Source organism: Dendropsophus ebraccatus, chromosome 10, assembly GCF_027789765.1.
Source record: "Dendropsophus ebraccatus isolate aDenEbr1 chromosome 10, aDenEbr1.pat, whole genome shotgun sequence".
Classification (NCBI taxonomy): Eukaryota; Metazoa; Chordata; class Amphibia; order Anura; family Hylidae; genus Dendropsophus; species Dendropsophus ebraccatus.
Window position 1 is genome coordinate 82,000,676 of NC_091463.1, and position 21,950 is coordinate 82,022,625.

General features: G+C 43.8%; 2 protein-coding genes across 2 annotated transcripts in view; one reads left to right on the plus strand and one right to left on the minus strand.

The window, feature by feature from the left end:
- The window catches only part of LOC138766211 (endothelin receptor type B-like), a 28,624-nt gene extending 23,000 nt beyond the window's left edge, over positions 1-5,624 (plus strand). Inside the window, exons 5-8 of the mRNA XM_069943621.1 lie at positions 662-811; positions 974-1,107; positions 1,872-1,980; positions 2,780-5,624. Coding sequence (XP_069799722.1) covers positions 662-811; positions 974-1,107; positions 1,872-1,980; positions 2,780-2,929 — 543 coding nt within the window. The 3' untranslated portion in view covers positions 2,930-5,624. The remainder of the gene's footprint in view (positions 1-661; positions 812-973; positions 1,108-1,871; positions 1,981-2,779) is intronic.
- Positions 5,625-9,353: 3,729 nt separating this feature from the next.
- Positions 9,354-17,401, minus strand: LOC138803054 (DNA-directed RNA polymerases I and III subunit RPAC2-like). Its single transcript, XM_069986882.1, has 5 exons — positions 17,316-17,401; positions 16,640-16,737; positions 13,856-13,932; positions 12,718-12,800; positions 9,354-9,665 (listed from the first exon to the last, which is right to left on the minus strand). The coding sequence occupies exons 1-5, from the start codon at positions 17,352-17,354 to the stop codon at positions 9,618-9,620; spliced, it is 345 nt and encodes a 114-aa protein (XP_069842983.1). The 5' UTR covers positions 17,355-17,401; the 3' UTR covers positions 9,354-9,617.
- Between the last annotated feature and the right edge of the window lie 4,549 nt (positions 17,402-21,950).

Here is a 21,950-nt window from a genome sequence, read left to right on the forward strand (position 1 = left end):
GAGAGGAGCTACAAAAGCTCTAATTAGTGTTACAGCTTACACTGCTTGGTACTGCTCTATAATGTCCTCCATTCTACTGCTGTATCTGAGAGTTTGTTACAGAGATATAGGGAGACAGGGTCTGTTTTCTGTGTGTATAGTGTGTTGGGGGAGATCACAGCAACTAGGCTCCACCCACAACTTAAAATTATAGGTAGAACATGACAAGGGGAAATTGTTATATAATGTCCACAGATAGTGCTTCTCCTCATCAACATACATCACAGCTTACCATGAAAATTCTGTTAAACGGTTAGTCACCAATTAAAGGGGTTATCCAGGCTTATTTCCTTTCAGAGACAGCACCTTTCTTGTCCTCAGTCTGGGTCTTAGTTTTGCAACTCAGTTCCATTGAAGTGAATGGGGCTGAATTGTGATACCACACACAACCTGGGGACAGGGGTGTTTTTTTTTTTCTTACATGAAAGTATCTGGGCCTTTTTAGTCCTGGAAAACCCTTTTAAGGCATATAGGCATATAAACATGGTATGACATACATTTCTGAAAGTTACAGATCTCACTTGTGGTAGGTGCACCTATCTTATGGATGGTGGGCCCCTATATTGTAGCTGAGCCATTGTTTGAGGATACACGTACTAACAACATGATATCTGTGCTCTAGTTCTACCAAGAGGTGAAGGTCTGGTGGCTCTTTGGCTTCTACTTCTGCTTGCCCTTGGCTTGCACTGGGGTCTTCTACACGTTGATGTCCTGTGAGATGCTAAGCTTGAAGAACGGGATGAGGATCGCACTTAATGATCACATGAAACAGGTAAGATAAAGTATTATGCCTCAGAGATAAAACAGATAGTCCATGTTCCAAAGTGTGCCATGGCGGTGGTGTTCTCCTTACTCTTTTTCCAATTGCAGCAGACCCAGCGATTAGTGGAACCGTAGTGATCACATTAGATTTATCTTTACAATTTTATTTCAGAGGCGGGAGGTGGCTAAGACAGTGTTCTGCCTGGTGGTGATCTTCGCTCTGTGTTGGTTGCCTCTTCACGTAAGCAGCATACTGAAGAAAACGGTGTATGACGGAACCGACCCGCATAGGTGTGAGCTGCTCAGGTAAGATGCTAACTGCATTGGTATACAGACATACAGAGCTGTATTCTGCATTGGCCTCAGTCACACACTTCCCTAATGCATAGACCGAGAGGTCTTCATGTATGTTATCTTCATAGCTTGGCTTCTTATGGTTAAAGTGTCACTGTCGTTAAAATTTAGCAGAAATCAGTAGTACAGGCGATTTTAAGAAACTTTATAATTAGGTTTATTAGCTGAAAAATTCCTTTTTATCATGAAAAAGCAGTTTGAAGCTCTCCCCCCTGTCTTCATTGTTCTCTATAGAGAGGGGAGGGGTGAAGGGAGATGAGGCACCAAAAAAGGACAACAAAGAGTTAATTTACAGCTACATCACCGGGCTCTCTTGTGAAGTCAGCACTGACCTCTCTGACCTCTGACTCCCACGGTGTAATCCTTTGTTCTCTGCTCTCTGCTGCTGACTAATCTCCCTCCTCCCCTCTCCATAGGTTAGACAGGGCTCGACTGATGTAAAAGAGAAAGGAGGGAGGGGGGGGGGGCTGGGGAAAGTCTTTTTGAATGCAGATAATGGCATATTTGCCTAATAGACCCAATTACAAAGTTTCTTAAAATCACCTGGACTATTGATTTCTGCAAAAAATGACAGTGACACTGTAAAATAAAACTTTTATCAAACTTTGATAAATATAATAAATTCTTTTGCAAAATTGCCAAGCTTTCCTTGTATGTTTCTTGCATATCCACAGACTTATATTACACATATTGATTACACTTTTCTCCTTCTTCAGCTTTTTCTTGGTCGTGAATTACATAGGGATCAATATGGCCTCGCTGAATTCCTGCATAAACCCAGTGGCGCTCTACTTTGTCAGCAGAAAATTCAAAAATTGTTTCCGGGTAAGATGACTTCACTAAGCTTTGAACTAGACAGAGACAGCTAGGCGTACATTGCTTATAGACTGGAGATGTCAAACCTGTAGCCCTCCAGCTGCTGCAAAAACAATTCCCATCATGCCTGGACAGAAGAGATGAGTGCAACTAGGGCATGCTAGAGTCTGATCGTTCAGCATTTGATAACCGGTGGCTGAAGAAGTTGGAGTTGCTGCTTGGAAGACATGGAGAACTATCAGACTGTATTTAAAGCATGACCTAAAATCCCAATGTTAGGGGATTGCTCGCTGGCCATCGCTCCGCATAGTAGGAGTGACAGCAACAGACAACCACTAACTGCTATGGACTACACAGACGATCAAACGGAATGTCCGGGTAGCCCCTCCGGCAGCTCCCCCCTCCCCCCCTCTTACTCAAGCGCAGAACAAGAAGCAAGTAAGCACTGACCTGATAGGTCGTCGCTCACTCGCTCCTAATATTGGGCCGTGTAATAGGGCCCTTAGAAGATGGTCACACAACGTTTTTTACTTCATTGTAAATACACAAGCCACAGATATGCCGAAAAACATTGAACAACAAATTTCCATCAAAGCTTCGACTGTCCAGGCATGATGGGAACTGAAGTTTTGCACAGCTGGAGGGAAGCGAGTGTGACACCACTGGTAGGTGATGGGTGTAATAGTGAGAAAAATTGTTGGGCTTCAAAGGGGGGGGGGGGGCATTGTGGTTTTCCAGTCTAAAATTAGAGGTAATGTAATTAGTTGGGTAATCACTATAAAGTTTTTTACGTTCTTTGTTCCCGTAGTCTTGTCTTTGCTGCTGGTGTCACAGACCCAACATGGCAATCACCCCCATGGATGAGAAAGTTTCAGGAGGGAAGTGGAAAGCGAATGGCCATGACCTGGTCCTGGATCGGAGCAGCTCCCGTCTTACAAACAAATACAGCTCATCCTGAGGATAACTTAGCATCAGATACCATTATATATAACGGACACAGATCCCCATTTCCATTCTTTTTGAAAAATTCCAGAACTTTCCGCAAGCCTCAGTGTAAGGTCCCCGTTTCTTCTGGACCTTGTAGGACTGCACAAACATTGCTTCATTATGGTTGCAAGTTACCAAGTTTGTATAAATCCAGACACTTGGCATTAAAGTGGAACTCTCCATGGAAACCAAATGTAATGCCAGTTATCAATGAAAGGACTGCAACTAGCAAGCTGATAAAAACTATGACTGTGGTACACTGGGCCGCCAGGAGTCCATAAAGATGAAAATAGTAATATTTTGTACATGATAACTACCTACGGAAAATCACCTTCAGCGAGTCCACAAATGTCCATAGTATGGCAGAGAAATTGCAAGAAAATAGTGTAACCCTAACCAGGTCATTATGGGAGGTAATAACTAGGCCAAGCAAGTGTCCTTAACTGCAGGGATGGGGGTGATTTCTACAAACATTGTCAGAGAGGGACAGTTTTTATGTTCACTGTCCCTTTAAATGAAGGTCTCGGGTATGGACCTTATAACACTGCCATTGAAATGTATTATGTAGTATTGTATATCACTTTTCATCAGACGTGTTAAATGACTGTGACTGGCTCACGCAGATTACATTGTCTGTCTACATGTAACCAATGTAAGGGTTAAAGGGGTTGTCATAAAAAATGAAAAAATATTTGAAAAATACTAGTCACTGATCCCTAAATCAGTGGTCACAGCAGTGACCCACCTTCTCTAGTGAGTGGGAAACAGGAAGAAGTGAAGGAATGGTGCCCCTATTGAAAAAAAAATATTATTCAATCAGACAACCCCTTAAAGGGGTTATCCAGCGCTACAAAAACATGGCCACTTTTCCCCCTCTCTTGTCTCCGGGTCAGGTGTGGTTTGCAATTAAGCTCCATTTACTTCAATGGAACGGAGTTTGAAACCCCACCCAATCTGGAGACAAGAGAGGGGTAAAGTGGCCATGTTTTTGTAGCGCTGGATAACCCCTTTAACCAACCCACAAAGTTATCCCCTTGTGATAAGTTAGGGGGAAAACACAATGATTGGTGGAGGGGGTCTAACCACTGGGAATGCCTCTGATCACAATGGAGTGCACAGACCTTAAGGGATATTCCGAGTTTAGCAAATAATGACAGCAACCAATCACAACATTGCTTGAAAAATAGCAGTATAGGGAGAACCTGTCAGGTCCCCAGGCCAGTATATAAGGCTGCACGGACCTGATAGGATCTCTTTACGAGGAATAGGAGCTGCGCTGTTACTGTGGGAAATAAGATCACACTTACTCTTGGTTTTGCCAAATAAGGCCCAAATATTTGTCGAAACCAAAAAACCCTTTTTAGGCTATGTTCCCACACAGTATTTTTGGTCAGTATTTTGCAACCAAAACCAGGAGTGGATTGAAAACACAGAAAGGGAGCCTTCACACACACACCGGATTTCACGCTGTGAATTTGCAGTGAAATCAGCTGCGGATCCAGTTCCAGCTCATCCCTACATCCCGCTGCGAGTATGTAAGTTGACCCCCGGCAGTCAGAGCATACATCACCTCCTCGACCTCCCCGCCTGTTTCGGGAGTTCTCGGCTGGACATCCCGCTGAGCCTATCAGTGGCACAATGATTGGCTGAGCGGGACGAGCAGACACCGGGAAGCCCAAAAGCAAACCGGAGCGGGGAGGAGGTGATGTATGCTCCAACTGCCGGGGGTGTCAACTTACATACTGGCAGCGGGATGTCAATCCCGCTGCCAGTATGTATTCTCATAGGGATGAATCACTGGATCCGCAGCGGATTTCACTGCAAATTCATAGCGTGAAATCCAGTGTGTGTGAATGCACTGAGCAAAAGAGGCAGCATTTCAAGCGGATTCCTGAACGAAACTCTGCCCATTTAAATTGAGTAAAGCACTTTTTCATTGTTTTCAATAGCCTTTGCGCTGTGTTTTTCACACAGCGGAATTTCCGTCGCGGATCAGCTTTCCACCCAAAAGGTATGTTCACACTGAGTAAAACAGGTGAAACCCCGTGGCGGAGCTTTCCGTTGTGGAATCCCGCCTGTCTCAGTGTGCCATAGCCCGTCTATGGGAGAATTGCACGCTCCTCCGCTAAAAGGATAAACATTTAACTTCTATGAGCGGAAAACGGCGGCAGCGGAGGAGCGCGCGCCCTTTCGTTCACTCACATCGAGACACTGAGCACGGCGAGATTCCGCCATATTTGCTCAGTGTGAACACACCCAAAGAAGTGACTTGTTACTTCTTTGGGCGGATTCCGCTAGAGAAATCCTATAAAAGTCGATGGGGCTTGAATTCTCAGTATTTTGCTCAGTGTGCATAAGCCCTTTCTGTGTTTTCAATCCACTCCTGGTTTTGGTTGCAAAATACTGACCAAAAATACTGATAGCCTAAAGGAGCATCTACCTGTCCTTTATGTAAACCATAGGCCTCATGTAGCTAGCCATGGGTCACCCACTGAAATGTATACTAAATCCCCAGGACCAGTCTCCTTTTCCTTTCTATCTTTGTTACTAGTTCAGCGTAAAGACCTGCGATCTCTAGAAATCTACCTAGTACTATCATAATATTGTTCCTTTGATGTTCGGCCCATGATGGGTGTGTTTATGTCTTAATGTTATTGAATTAAAGTTTTTTTGTATAAAAACAAACATTTCAGTCTGTGACTTATTACTGTTTTCTTTCTTCCAACGTTCATTCAGTATAACTGAAAAAAATACATGGCGCTTTGTATCAAAAACAGTGCCATGTCCGCCCACAGGTAGTGTGTGGTATTGCAGCTTAGCCTCATTCACTTTAATTGACTAAAATCATCTCTACTCGGCCACGTCACTTCCTGTGTAAACATGAGGAAATTAATAGGACGCACCATTCACTCAGCCTTGTAAAGGCAATGCTAATGCACTAGATCACAGCCGCAGGTAGGCCTTTATACTGTAAAGCAGGGATGGGGAACCTTCGGCCCTCCAGCTGTTGCAAAACTACAATTCCCATCATGCCTGGACAGTCGAAGCTAAAGCTTCGACTGTCCAGGCATGATGGGAATTGTAGTTTTGCAACAGCTGGAGGGTCAAAGGTTCCCCATCCCTGTTGTAGAGAGCTTTACAGGTCATTCTATGCATGCTATAGTGATCTGTGGTAAGGTTAAGCTATATAACAATTTAAGAGGGTAATCCAGAATTTAACAATAACATGGTTGAGTCCAGGAATTGCGCCACACCTGCCCTCAGTTCGTACGTGGTATTGCAGCTCAGCTCCCATTGAAGTGAATGGAGCAAAGTTGTAATATCACAAACAACCTGAGGACAGGGGTGGCGCTGTTTTTAGAAGAAAGCTGCTTTATTTTTCTAATTCTGGATAGCCAGAATTATGACTTACCGATAAGTCATTTTTCATTAGTTCCTCATGACAGCACTTCCCACAATTCCCCTCAGTATAATTATAACAAACCCATACAGGATTATACACTATAAAGGGAGGGAAATATAAGGGTGCTGTCTTGAGGAACTAATGAAAAGTGAATTATCGGTAAGGCTGGGTTCACACTGCGTTTTTTTTCATCCTTTTTTTTTTTCAAAAATCGGATGAAAAACGGATGAAAAAAACTGATGCATTTGTGTGCATCCATTTTGATCCGTTTTTCCATTGACTTCCATTGTAAAAAAAACGGATCAAAATGGATGTTTTTTTTTTAACGGACACAAAAGTAGTGTCAGCTACGTGTTTTGATCCGTTTTTTTACAGTGGAAAAACGGATCAAAACGGATGCACACAAATGCATCCGTTTTTTTCATGAGTTTTTTGCAAAAAACTTTAACGGATCTGCCAGTTTCCGTTTTACTTACTCCAAAACGGAAAAGGTAGACGGAATGGTGCCGCCGATGTGAACGTAGCCTAAGAAGGCTCGTCTAACATCAAGACGGTGAAAGGCTTCCTCTCTCTCACTTTTTGGGCTGTCACAGAAGGATGGCACAAAGATGTCTTGAGACCTCTGGAAGTCTGTGACTACTTTTGGAAGGAAAATTGGATTTTTAAACACAATTCTATCATCTAAGATGGTACAGAATGGTTCCGTAATTGTTAAGGCTTGTAGCTCCCCCACTCTACATGCAGTAGTAATTGCTACTAGAAAAGCTGTTTTGAGTGTAAGATATCTTAATGAGACTTCATTTAAGGGCTCAAAAGGCTCCTTTGGCAAACCGGATAAAACAAAATTTAAGTCCCAAGGAGGAGAGAGATTCTTGATGTTCGGCTTGATTCTAGCCACAGCCTTAAAAAATCTCTTGATCCATCTGTGATCCGCGATTTGAAAATTGTAAATGCAACCTAAAGCTGAAATTTGCACCTTGAGCTGGGTTCACACTATGTATATTTGAGGCTGTATTTGGTCCTCATGTCAGGTCCTCATAGCAACCAAAACCAGGAGTGGATTGAAAACACAGAAAGGCCGTTCACATAATGTTGTAATTGAGTGGATGGCCGCCATATAACGGTAAATAACTTCCATTATTTCAATACAACAGCCGTTGTTTTAAAATAACAGCATATATTTGCCATTAAATGACGGCCATCCACTCAATTACAACATTATGTGAACAGATCCTTTCTGTGTTTTCAATCCACTCCTTGTTTTGGTTGCTATACAGCCTCAAATATACATAGTGTGAACCCAACCCAGTGTTAAGGGATAGACATTTGTCCAGTCCGTCTTGAAGGTATTCAAGGATCCTGGGGATGTCTGGATAAAGCATGTCCAGAGGGGAGTCACCGCACCATGCATAGAATTTTTCCATTATTTTAGATAAATGGAGGAGGTGCTTTCTTTTTTTATTTTTAAGAATGTCTCTACTACTCTTGGCGACAGGCCTTTGGCTGACAGGAGGGACTTTTCAAAAGCCATGCCACTAGATGTAGGTTTGCCAAATTTGTTTGACGTAGAGGGCCCTGGATGAGGAGGTCTTCCTAAAGAGGGAGCAGGATGGGACCTTGGACTGTCAAGGACTTCAAGAGGCTGTACCATGCTCTTTTGGGCGATACTGGGGCTATGAAAACTACCGTGGTCTGACCCAAACAGATTTTCTGTAGAGCTTTTGGAATAAGCCTAAGGGTGGGGGAAACGGATATGCAAGTTTGAAACTCCACACTTGATGAAGTGCATCCAGGGCTATCGGGTGATCTAGGCGATTCAAAGAAAAAAAAATGCTTTTACTTTCCTGTTTGTTCTGGAGGCGAATAGGTCGATATCTGGGCAGCCCCACCTGTCTACTAACATGGAGAATACCTGGGAATTCAATTCCTATTCTCCTGGATGGATCTGATGACGACTCAGGTAGTCTGCCACTACGTTGTCCGTTCCTTTGAGGTGAACTGCAGAAATGGATGACACCTTTCTTTCCACCCAAGAGAATTTTTTTCCCGCTAGGGACTGAAGTTGGGATGATCTTGTGCCCCCTTGATGTCTCAGGTGTGCCACCACAGTTGCATTGTCTGTAAATATTTTGACTTTTTTTTGGAGAAGAAATGATTCGGCAGTCTTCAGTGTCTCCAACAACGCCCTCAGTTCTCTGAAGTTTGAAGACTGACATTTGCAATCCTCTTTCCACTGACCCTGGAAATGAAGACCCAAAAGATGTGCTCCCCAACCCCACAGACTGGCATCCGTGGTGACCTGAATATTTAGTTCCAGATTCCACTGGATTCCTATGATTAAGTCTTCCCTTAACATCCACCAGTTGAGGGAAGATTTCACCTTCAGAGAGACTGGCATTTTTTTGCCTAAGGACAATGGAGACCTGTCCCAACACTGGAGGATGCTGTTCTGTAGAGTCCACGAGTGATGTTGGCACCTGGCAAGAAGGTCATCTGAGCTTTTGAGTCTAGAATCATTCCTAGGAACTCCCATCCCACTGCCGCTTCCTGGTCTGAGCTGCGGCTTGAGACGCGACGTCTCAAGGCCATTTAGCCATTCAGCGGTCGTAGTGGGGTCCCACCTTGGCTGCTGAATGGCTAAACAGCCTTGAGACGTCCCATCTCAAGCCGCAGCTCAGACCAGGAAGCGGCAGTGGGATGGGAGAACGGGGCAGCGCGATCTAGGACACAACGCTGGAACCGGGGAGGTAAGTGGACGGCGGCTTCTATATCCACCCACTCCCAGGCTGTACAGTAAAAATACCCCCACTCAGAGTACTCCTTTAAATAACCTCTTGTCTGGACTTCATCCTGAAGGAGAGCTCAGGGGGCATCGGATCTCAATGAATTATTGCAGATGCTGTACTGGATACGAAAATAATAATAAGACTGATGGCCTATCCTTTTGACTTAGAAATCTGGAAGGAAGAGACCATGTTTTTCTAATGCTGGATAATCGATTTAATATTGGTTTTCTCCATGTATTGCAAATTACACCTCCCATAGGGGTTGTAAATTTGCAACAGTCGGGAGTTTTATAAAATAAAAACAAAAAATACAAAAAAACAAAAAAAAAAAAATCATTAATAAGCATCAGATCTTATTTATCTTATTTATGAATGGGAAAGAAATTGACAAAACTGGAAAAAAAATAAAGTATATTACACAGCAGAGGTCTTTACAGAATGTTATATACAAGCAGAATTCCCTAGGAAGGTCACTCCATTGCAGACTCCTTTTGGTCGTTGTACCGCTGCATGCTGGTCTGTGGACGAAAACAAATAGAGAAGAAAAGATGTTGGGTTGGCAACTTAAAAAAGAGGTTGTATGAAACATAAAATACTGCCAGAAACGGCGCCTCTCCTGTCCACAGACTATCTGGTATTGCAGCTCAACCCCATTCGAGTCAGTGAGTGTGTAACAAAACAGTCAAATAGACATACATTAGGAGTCGTCTTGATCACCTGCAGAGCTGGCAGAAAACGTGTTTAGTGGTCAGAGACAGACGGATCAGAACTTACATGATATGCCCTGTGTGATGTAACATGAACAGTCGGCCTGTTCCACCACCTGCATTTTATAAAGATGTTTTTGGATACAAGGTGAATACTGTTTGGTCTCTTAAAGGGGTACTCCGGACTAGGGAGCTTTTCTGGCTATGGCCAGGGAGGAGGTGGATAAGGCCAACGACGTCCACTTACCTCCCCGGTTCCTGCACCAGGTCCCGGATCGCGCATCAAAGACCAGGAAGCGGCCGGGCAGCGCAGACCGGAGCAGCACGATCCGGGACTTGGTGCTGGAACCAGGAAGGTAAGTGGACGTCGTTGCCCTCATCCACCTCCTCCCCGCCCATAGCCAGAAAAGCCCCCTAGCCCGGAGTACCCCTTTAAAAGAGAAGGCAGGGCACAGGGGTGTGCGGGAAAATAAAAAGCAACCTAAACTCACCCGTCCCTTTGCCTCCGTTGCACTGCTCCTGGGTCCCGATGACCACCAGCAGAAGTCATTTTTGTCTGGAAACTGTGTACCTGACTTTCAGCTGCAAAGTCGTAGCCCACCCCGCCTGCGGGCAATCACTCAGCCAGGCCGCGACGCTGGAAGAGCTGCAGGTCACTGGTGGCAGTCAATAGGACCCGTGCTATGGGGCATAGGGATAGGTACGTTTACTTTGTTTATTATTTTACGCACCCCCCTGTCTTCCTGACTTTTTTTTTTATTTGGTGGGACTTCTCCTTTAATGGTGTTTTATAGACAACTACTGTTGGCAACGAGTACTGCCAGGTTCATTTAGAGAATTTCTACATACTGCTACAGCACCTATGCCCACATTATATCCAGTAGTAGTAGTCGTGTAACCCATTGTTTTCTACATGGACTATATCTGTATTGAGTAATTGCACCCATATAAACCAGTTACCTATGTCTAGCAATCCCACTGGTCTGGCATCTGTATACTGGACCACACTCAATAACCATTATATCTCCAAATCAGAGGTGTAGTGTACTTCATTGTCAATCTGACACTATGTCCCAGTCTGCATAGGAATAATTATTAGTAGTGATATTTTCCAAGGCTTTAGCTGTAGAACAGGAAACCTCTGTCATATCCAGAATCCCCAAAAGCCGGACAGAGACCAGTTCAGGGCCGGATCCTTTCATTTAAGTACAAGACACTACTTATCCCACAAGAACCAGTTTCACGGTCTGGTTGGTCTTTACTCTGCCGGCCGTGCAAAACAAGTATGTGATTTGTTCCACACTTAATACCCCAAAAGATTAAAACTGCTGTATGCAGAAACTTCTGAAAGTGAAGATGAATAAGACGTAATCCTATGTTATCTGGGGTCTTGATGAAGGGCTCGTATATAAAACACCACAGTCTTGGAACCTATGGGCTAGAGCTGTACACAATGCACTGTGCTGTACTTTGTTTTCTGACTCAAACTCAAGCCCTCCAGTTGTTATAAAACTACAATTCCCATCATGCTTTGGCTCTCCAGGCATGATGGGAATTGTAGTTTTGCAACTGCTCGAAGGCCTGGGTTTCACACCCGTGGTGTAGAAGATCAGTCCATAGTAATCATACACATCAGTCATATAGGACGTGTATATAAATGAGACCAGTTCTCCCTTACACATCTTAGTTATGATGAGCAGAATTAAAGGAGTTGGTCTATAAAAATAAAGTGCAGTAAGATTAGGCTGCAATGCCTCTGTAATCCAGTTTCACACGCAGTCACGGGACATCTTTATTTTCCTCTCCTTGTAATATGGAAGGTGACACATTACATGAGTCCTATCTCCATTGCTTCCTGGCTCTCCTACCCTCCCACAAATGTGTCTGGGTGGATCATGATTCACATACTGGGCAGCAATGGTGTGCATTTCAAAGCTGTATTGTGTATGAACAAAAAGTAATTACAGCATAACACCGGGCACCCTGTAACAGAAGGGCATGCAGACACCTATACATGGGGACAAGATCTGTGAGACTGGAGCTCTTTACATGGCAAGCCCTGAACTAACACAGAGAGAACAAAAAAGGCAATGATAAAAAAATTACTTAAAAAATTAAGTAATAATCCCCTCTGAACTATGGTGGCATCAACTGGTGAGCATTCACTCACACACACTTCAATGCTTCTTAGGCCATATCCACACAATGCAGCAATTTACCAATGCCATGTTGAGATATTAATGACTATATAAATTATATACACTATGGGCGAGATTTATCAAACATGGTGTAAAGTGAAACTGGCTCAGTTGCCCCTAGCAACCAATCAGATTCCACCTTTCTTTTTCCAAAGAGTCTGTGAGGAATGAAAGGTGGAATCTGATTGGTTGCTAGGGGCAACTGAGCCAGTTTCACTTTACACCATGTTTGATAAATCTCCTCCAAGGTCTTCATTTTTACTTAAAGGGGCATGTCCCATGAAGAATATTTATCACCTATTCAAAGGATAGGAGATCACTACAAGAGGCACCCCCAGTTCCTCCATACTGTATGACTGCATTGTGGAGGATTATATGAAAGGAGTGAGGGTTGAGCATGCATCATCATCATCATCATCCACCTATGGGGTTGATGCAACCAGTTAAGTAAATGGATGTTTTTATTGGCTTCCATACAGTGTAGTTACAGGACACAAGCAAAACCACCGACCCATTCAAACTCCTCCTCCTTCTCCCATATGGACATAGATCCCAGAACTGACTTATGCCTATCTGTGATTTATGGTATATGTAAATGTGCCATAAATCCCTATATAGGAATATTCCTTTAAAATAGATGTGTTCTTCCATTCAGGTTACTGTACCTCAAACGTATTAAGAACATGCTGGCAAACATCCATGAGGTCATTGAGTCCCTTCCTGAACGTCTCCACCGCTGGCACGCCATCTGAAAGAAGAGAGTGAAGCTAATTCCTCTGAGCCTGTGTTTATACATAGGCAGAGCAGCAGTGTAAAGCATGGAGCACGGAACATAGTGAAGGAGGAATAGAACCCAGGGCCTCAAATAGGAGCATAGAGGAAAATGCTATGGATTTACAAAAACATGTGTTTAATTGCCAGGATAGGTAACCTATTTTGGGGCCGTACAACAATCATCACTAATCTGTGAGATAACTGGACAAACATCGCCTCCACATAGGAAATGAAGCATTACACAGGATATCAATGTGCAGTCTATGTAAACCAAGGTGGGTCACCTAAAGGGAAACCATGTACTAGAACTCACTAATTCTGCTTGACCTGGCCCTCAGCTGTATAGGGGTGTGACAGTATGAGAGCAATATTTTTGTATACCAAGGCCACTGAAACATATGGCTAGAATAGGCCTCTCTACCACAAATATCAGGGGGTAAGGAACATTGGCGCTCCAGCTGTTGCAAAACTACAACTGCCATCATGCCTGGACAGCTAAAGCTTTAGCTTTGGCTGTCCAGGCATGATGGGAATTGTAGTTTTGCAACAGCTGGAGGGCCGAAGGTTACCCATTAGAGATGAGCGAATCGGGTTCGGGTCCATCCGAACCCGAACAATCGGCATTTGATTAGCTGGGGCTGCTGAACTTGGATAAAGCTCTAAGGTTGTCTGGAAAACGTGGATACAGCCAATGACTATATCGATGTTTTCCACATAGCCTTAGGGCTTTATCCAACTTCAGCAGCCACCGCTTATCAAATGCCAAAAGTTCGGGTTCAGATGGACTCGAGCATGCTCCAGGTTCGCTCATCTCTATTACCTATCCCTGACATATATCATACTTAACATCAACTACCCCAGAGGGGACAGAACCAGAACATATGTGCACCCTAAAATTTCTCTTGAGCACAAGGAAAAAAAATTTTCTTAAAAATGTTTTTGATTTTCAGTAGAAGAATGGATCCTTCCCAGCACTAGAGAAAGCTGAACCTCAGGAAGATACTAGTGATCCTAAAACGTTATACGTACTTCGCGTCTGGATGCGGAAATTGATTTTGCTCTCAGAAGGATGAGTGATACTGTATCCACAAAACTCTATTTCTGGGCTGCAAACAAAAGGAAGAAAGGGTAAATTATATAGATTTCAGCAACAATAGCAAGTGCAACTTTACCTCCAACACTCTGCTTCTACATGTAAAGTACACTTTAACTGGACTCTCAAGGGCCTTTTACACGGGCCGATTATCCTGCAAAAAAATCGGTAAATCGTTCGAATGTAAGCTATAATCTTCTGATGTAAACGTAACGACCATTAAATTACGAACAAAAAAATTGTTCTTATGCCGTTGATTGTATCTCATGAGCTTACGAATATTCACAGACTATATATGTTGCAGTGAAATGATTGATCTTTGATCAAATCCCGGGAAATGATGAAATGACCACGCTGTTCCATCATTTGCCTATAGAAAGTCAGGGATTTTATCAAATCGCTGACCCCTTTCAGGGAAATGATGGAATGGATTCTATCATCCCCCCCCCCCTACGACATACCTCCTGGCAGGAACCACAGCAGGAGGGCCCATGATAGCGCACCAGCGTCCTGTAAACTCCCAGCAGGCACCACAGCAGCAAGCGAGCTGATGGAGAGGAGGAGGACCAAGATGGCACCAGAATTCCTGCCAGGACCTCCCGGCAGGCATGGCGGCAGAGGCGGACGGGGAGCAGAGCAGACAGGCTGGGGGAGTAGGAGGCAATACAGTAAGCAACTTCTATGTTGCAGGGGAAATGATGGAATGGCGTAGTCATTTCATTGTTTCCCGGGATCTGATCAAATCCCTGATTCTATCATTTCACTGCAACATATACAAATGCAATTACGATCTCATATATATATATATATATATATATATATATATATGACTGCATTAACGACTTTTCACAGCGATTTATCTTCTCATCTTAATGCCCATCATTCTACACGAAGCGATTATCGACCATTACGGCCAATAATCGCTTTGTGTAATAGAAGGCAACAATCAGGCCACATGAACATGTTGAAACAAGGAAGAAGCAACGATCTGCTGCAATCATTTGGTGCAATAGAAGTGGTTGCAGCAGACCAACGCTTTCTCCTATGGGCTCCCAGAACAATCTTTAGAGCCCCCTGAAGCTTCCCCCCCCCCCCCCAGCACTTACCCGCTCTTGTGTCAGCATTTGTAATAGCACCAGCAGCAAGCGGGAAACAAGAAGCAAGTGGGCGCTGACATGACAACTCATTTCTGTTTATTTTTTGACACGTCATAATCAGGGCTGTGGAGTCGGAGCTAGTTTTGGCTGGAGTCGGAAAAAAATGTAACTACTCCGACTCCAGCTTTAAAAAAATCTTTAAAGAATGTAGAATTGAATTTTGACATGAATTTTACAAGTTTTGCTCATTAATATATATTATAAGCAACATTCTAATAGGACACTGGCCCTATTAGATAAGGAGGGTCATGGAAAAGTTGTCAGTCACTATTTGGCAGTTTGTTTCTGAGCTGGAAGAGTCCATTGTGTGTGGGGGGGGGGGAAATCTGTGCTGTTCTCTTCCTGGATGCAGGATGACTGTATATGAGCAGCAGTGTAATATGAAGATATCCTGTGTAATATAGAAAAGGAGGAGAAGACATAAGTAGTGTAGCTGTAACCTCAGTGTCCTCAGTGTGGTGTTTTCTCTCTGGGAGAAGATTGTGTGTTTTTCTTCAGTGTTCTATGGCTGCAAGTGTGTGTGTGTGTGTGTGTGTGTGTGTGTGTGTGTGTGTGCGCGTGCGCACGCTATGGCTGCAGTAGGCTGTGTGTGTATGCTATAGCTGCAGCAGGCTGTGTGTATGTGTGCTATGGCCACAGCAAGCCGAGTGTGTGTGTGTGTGTGTGTGTGTGTGTGTGTGTGTGTGGTGTGTGCTATGGCTGCAGCAAGCTGTGTGTGTGCTATGGCTGCAGTAGGCTGTGTGCTTGTGTGTGCTATTGTGTGCCCCCACAGTGACCTTCTATTTTACTGTGTGACCCCTCTCTATATCACTATGTGTGACCCCTCTCTATATCACTATGGCTGACCTCTATATTACAGGTATCTGGCAGTGTTAGCAGTCTTTCTTTGTGCATGGTGAATATTTAGTTAGAAACATAGAATACTGTCAGCAGGAAAAGATTAGCTGCTCCATCTAGTCTAGTTGTGAGTAGTTCAGGACATGGAGGCTGGAGACTGGCTGCATCCACTGCACACACAGGAGAATCTGTTTTATATACAGTATTCCTTTATTCACTCAGAAGTCGCCCCAGGATCATGTAGGACATTAGGGAGAAGCTGCTGAGCCAGTGTGATAAATAACTCCCCTGGTATCTGACCAGCCATTTATGAAATAGCAGGAGTCGGAGTTGATCCTGATAAAATTCAGGAGTCGGAGTTGCGGCTTACCGACTCCACAGCCCTGGTCATAATAATCTGTCAGACATTTCCACGGAGCCCTGATAGGCAGAGACCCCCACCAATCACTGAGATCACAGGGAAGAAGAGCATTGCGGCCCTTAGGCTGTGTGGCTGTGTGGCCCTTAGGTTCTGCTTGGCCTTTCCCTGCAGGTAGATACAGTTCCTATCACCCCCCCCCCCCCCCCCCCCATGGTGCCAGAACAAGTTTACTGTGTCCTGGAGGAAGGGGTGGATACGTCTGGTGCACCTTTGCTGCAGTGTACAGAATTATTAGACTGAAAGAGTCTGACAGGCATTAGAGAAAAAAACATCATAAGATTAGGCATCTGTTGCCGATCACTCACTTTTTCATGACCATGTAGCGCAGAGCGTTCCCCAGCGTGTGATCCTCTTCATGTAACACGAAGGTCACACAGGACTCATCAGACCCGGTAGCCTGGACCTAAAAGAAAAAAAAAAAAAAAAAAAAAAAAAAAAAAAAAATTATATATATATATATATATATATATATATATATATATATATATATATATATATACACTTCATAAATATACTACCATCTAGCGCCACCTAGTGACTGATGTGTCCACACTCACTGTTTTAGGTGCAATTGTGAGAAAGGGACTCGAAGACCTGCAAAGTGCTACTCTGCCATTATACTGAATACTATATCAGATGATCCCTATAGGACAGTGCTCTATTACATACAGTGCTAATAGTCATACGCCTAGATCAGGGGTAGGGAACCGTGGTTCTCCAGATGTAGCAAAACTACAACTCCCATCATGCCTGGACAGCCAAAGCTTTAGCTTTGGCTGTCCATGCATGATGGGAGTTGTAGTTTTGCAACAGCTGGAGAGACAAGGTTCCCCATCCCTGCTCTAGATATACACATTAGACACGTGATTTCAAGGTGTTAGTTGGGGCCTAGACTCTCAGTGCCCAATAGACCACTAATGCAGTGATTCACTGCAGGCAGAGCTAGGATACTATGCCCCCGGCACACAACAGCCGTCATACCATCTCCAGCACCGGCTTCTTCTCCGCTCCCGTAGCCATGCTGTCTAATGAGCGGCGCCTCCTGTGCGCGTCATCCTATGGTCGCTGCTCCGATGACGTATACAAGGCCGAAAGGGGTGACGGGAGTTGTAGTTTAATGCGTTACTGATCAGGTGACTGACAGCGTAGGAATGTAATAGGTGTAAGCTAGTGATTAGTGTGAGAAATACACACACAGATTTACTTCATATGTAAGGGGTTATCCTTATACCTTGTCCCTCAGGATACATATATATATATATATATATATATATATATATATATATATATATATATATATATATATATATATATATATGTAAACAGGACCATTATCTGTCAAATAATCACCTAGATGCTCTAAACTGCAGTGTCTAGGAGGTTAAAGGGTTTATTCATGGGGTTATAAAACATAACAACATAGTAGCTTCCTTCCAGAAACAGCACCACCCCCGAGGATGTGGTATTGTGTGTGGTATTACAACAAAGCTCCATTCACTTCAATGGAACAAAATTGTAATACCACACACAAACTGAGGACCAGAGTGGCGCTGCTTCTGGAAGTGAGCGGCCATGTTTTTTTGTTTGTTTGTTTTATAATAACTCTTAAATGGGATTATAAAGGATTAAGAATAATACAGCTACTTTCCTGTACAAACAGCACCAACCCTGTAATCAGGTTGTGTGTGGTATTACAGCTCAACACTTATTAACGTTACTGGAACTGAGCTGCAAAAACAAGAGAGGCACGGCTTCTGGAAGAAGGCGGCCATGTTTTTCTAAGCGTGGATAACTTTAATTTAATTGTCAGGATTCTTCTTCTTCGTTCACCCCCCTCATTATCCTGACTCCATAGTGCCCTATCACTCTACAGGAGATACCGGATGATGTGGTCATGTGACGCTTACTCACTCCCAAGTCATAATGTGAAGCTACAAGGATCTGGAGGGGGAGGGCAGACAAGGAATCTTCATACTAAGAATGTTACATATACATTACTTATAGGTCCGGGGACTGAAAATGACTCAAAGGCTGCAAAATTTCTATTAAAAATCTTAAGTCTTCCCATACTTATCAGCTGCTGTATGTCCTACAGGAAGTGGTGTATTCTTTCCAGTCTGACACAAAGCTTGTGTTTGGAGACAGGAGGCGGTGCACGAGTTTTGTATGGTTCGTTTTAGGGGGCAGGAGGCAGTGATCGAGCTCGAGTTTTGTGGAGCTTATGTTAGGGGGCAGAAGGCAGTGAGTGAGCATTGTGGGGCTTATGCTAGAAGGTGGTGCACAAGCTTTTTGGAGCTTGTGTTGTGGTGGCTCGGCCACACTGGGTCAACTGGTACGGAGCAGACTTCTGGGCCTGCCCGGTTGTCTTGCACTGCACAGTGGGATACGTAGACGTTCCGTAGCATTGTCCCACTGGGGTCAGTTCCTATAGCTTTCAGGTAACACGTAACACGTTTTAGAGAGGTTCCTGGCATGGGCAGGAACCTCTCTCCCCTGGTGGCAGCTTAGCACTGCATAGTTATCTGAAGGCACACTAAAGGAACGCTTTGTCTGAGATGCTTCTCACACTGAGAACTAAACAAAGACTGAACACTTCCTCCCGCCAAGAACTAACTCCTCCTACAGGAGCTAGCTAAACCCTTCTGTGAGTGGTGGGGGAAATGTGTGTGTAGAAATGGTCCGTTTACACAAAGCAATCGATCGTTTACCAATTTTGAAGCAACGATTTGGTTTCTATAATAATCAGCCTTTAGACGAATAAATCGTTTGTAAGATAGGGTGAGTCTTTGAAAAAAAGTTAACACGAAGCGATCTGCAAATTTTTAGCGAATGCCCAACGACAATTTGAGAAGATGTTGAAAGATCACAATGAACGATTTCTCGTCACTTAATCGTTCGCTGTGTTTACACGAGCCTATTATCGCTCGAATGCAACCGTTGTTGCAAAAATTCGAACGATAATTGTTCCGTGTAAACACATCAAAAGACAAGACAGGAAAGGATAGAACAAGAGGGGAAGCACCTGCACCTGTAAGTGGTTAACAGACAAAGTGGTACAAAACAGTTAACCCTGTAGTTCCCTCAGCTGTGCATAGGGTTAGACAAAGGCAGTAGTGACACCTAGTGGGGAAAACACAATAATACAACATCCCCCACTTGTATGAACCTGAGGGAGCTACTTGCTCAGATGCAATAGACAGGATCCTGCGCTGGAACACTACAGTCATGGCCAAAAGTTTTGAGAATTACATAAATCTTATATTTTCACATGATCTGCTGCCCTCTGGTTTTATGTGTGTTTGTCAGATGTTTTTATCACATACAGAAATATAATTGCAATCATATTATGAGTAACAAAAGCTTATATTCACAGTTAGAATGAGTTAATGCAGCAAGTCAATATTTGTAGTGTTGACCCTTCTTCTTCAGGACCTCTGCAATTCTCCCTGGCTGCTCTCAATCAACTTCTGACTGATAGCCGTCCATTCTTGCACAATCAATGCTTGCATTTTGTCAGAATTTGTTGGTTTTTGTTTGTCCACCCGTCTCTTGATGATTGACCACAAGTTCTCAATGGGATTAAGATCTGGGGAGTTTCCAGGCCATGGACCCAAAATCTCTATTCTTTATTCATGGCTGTGTTTTTAGGCAAGACTGTGAGAGAGCCGATTCCCTTGGCTGAGAAGCAACCCCACACATAAATGGTTTCAGGATGCTTTACAGTTGGCATTAGACAAGACGGGTGGTGGCGCTCACCTCGTCTTCTCCGAATAAGCTGTTTTCGAGATGTCTCAAACAATCTGAAAGATGATTTATCAGAGAAAATGACTTTACCCCAGTCCTCAGAAGTCTGCTCCCTGTACCTTTTGCAGAATATCAGTCTGACCCTGATGTTTTTTCTGGAGAGAAGTGGCTTCTTTGCTGCCCTCCTTGAGACCAGGCCTTGCTCCAAGAGTCTCCGCCTCACAGTGCGTGCAGATGCACTTACGATGCCCAAGCCCAGGGCCGCCATCAGGAATTTCGGGGCCCCATACAACCAAAGTGTCTGGGCCCCCCACATTAATAAAAAAAAAAAATTGTGTGTTCGACCCACGCCTTGCTGGGAGGTATAATTTGGTTTCCGATCAATTCTAGAGAACTGGCTCATATTCTCCATTTTCCCCAGTGGCTTAAAATGTAACCTGTTATACAGTTATAAAATTGTAGAAACTAAATGTGAACAAGGTGCAATGTAAATGTCACCATACAGACACTTACTTGTATAGCTGCCTCTTGTGCTCTGTATGCAGTGCATTATATTCACCCTTGCAACGTACAATTTATAGCGTGTCTACAAGCCCAGCGGGGCTCATTATGATGGAGACTAAAACTTATACAAGAGTGGGGTAGGGGTTCCCCTGTATTCAGAATGCTGTTGAGCACTAGGCAATGCCCCGTCTGGGATTATTGAATTTCGAGGGTCTGGGGGGCTGTTTGATTTGTATATGTTCACCAATATCCCCCCCCCACGGTATGCTCACTAACATAGAATATGTTGATAAGGCTAATATAATGAGGCTGTTCCATGTTAGTGAGCATATACAAATCACCCCCCCCCAGGCAGACTAGTTTAGCTCACCCAAGCCAGTGATAGCGAATACATGGCGGTGAGAACGCTTTCTAGGAGATCCTGTTTGTGCAGCAGAGGTGCCTTTATCCTGCTCTGCATAGACCCTCGAAATTCAATAATCCCAGACGGGGCATTGCCTAGCACTCACCAGCATTCTGAATACAGGGGAACCCCTACCCCACTCCTGTATAAGTTTTAGTCTCCATCATAATGAGCCCCGCTGGGCTTGTAGACACGCTATAAATTGTACGTTGCAGGGGTGAATATAATGCACTGCATACAGAGCACAAGAGGCAGCTATACAAGCAAGTGTCTATTTGAATTGCACCTTGTTCACATTTAGGTTCTACAATTTTATAACTGTATAACAGAGGTTACATTTTAAGCCACTGGGGAAAATGGGGTATATGAGCCAGTTCTCTAGAATTGATCTCACACACAGACACCAGCACACATGTATACAGACACCAGCACACATGTATACACACATACAGACACCAGCACACATGTATACAGACACCAGCACACCAGGGCACAATAAAGTTTGAACTTCTGCAACCTGGAGAAATCACCTGATATCACCTGCAGTCCTATGTAACACCACATAACACAGTGGTATCTCTGAGTACAGATAATGTAGTAGATTTCACCTGCAGTCCTATGTAACACCACAGATTACACAGTGATATCTCTGAGTACAGATAATGTAGTAGCTGTCACCTGCAGTCCTATGTAACAGCACAGATAACACAGTGATATCTCTGAGTACAGATAATGTAGTAGCTGTCACCTCGGGGCGCCCCTACTAAATGATGTTCTACAAAATAAGAAAAGTGTCATACAGTGACTCACAGGTGACGTCTTCTTTGATCTGAGGCGTCACTTTCCCTTTTCCTCTCCATCCGGCCCAGACCTCCAGGATGATTCCTTCCAGATATGTTTCATCTTTTCAGAACCTGCGAGACAAAAAATTTAGGCTCCGCACATTTCTAGCAACTTCCTTCCCT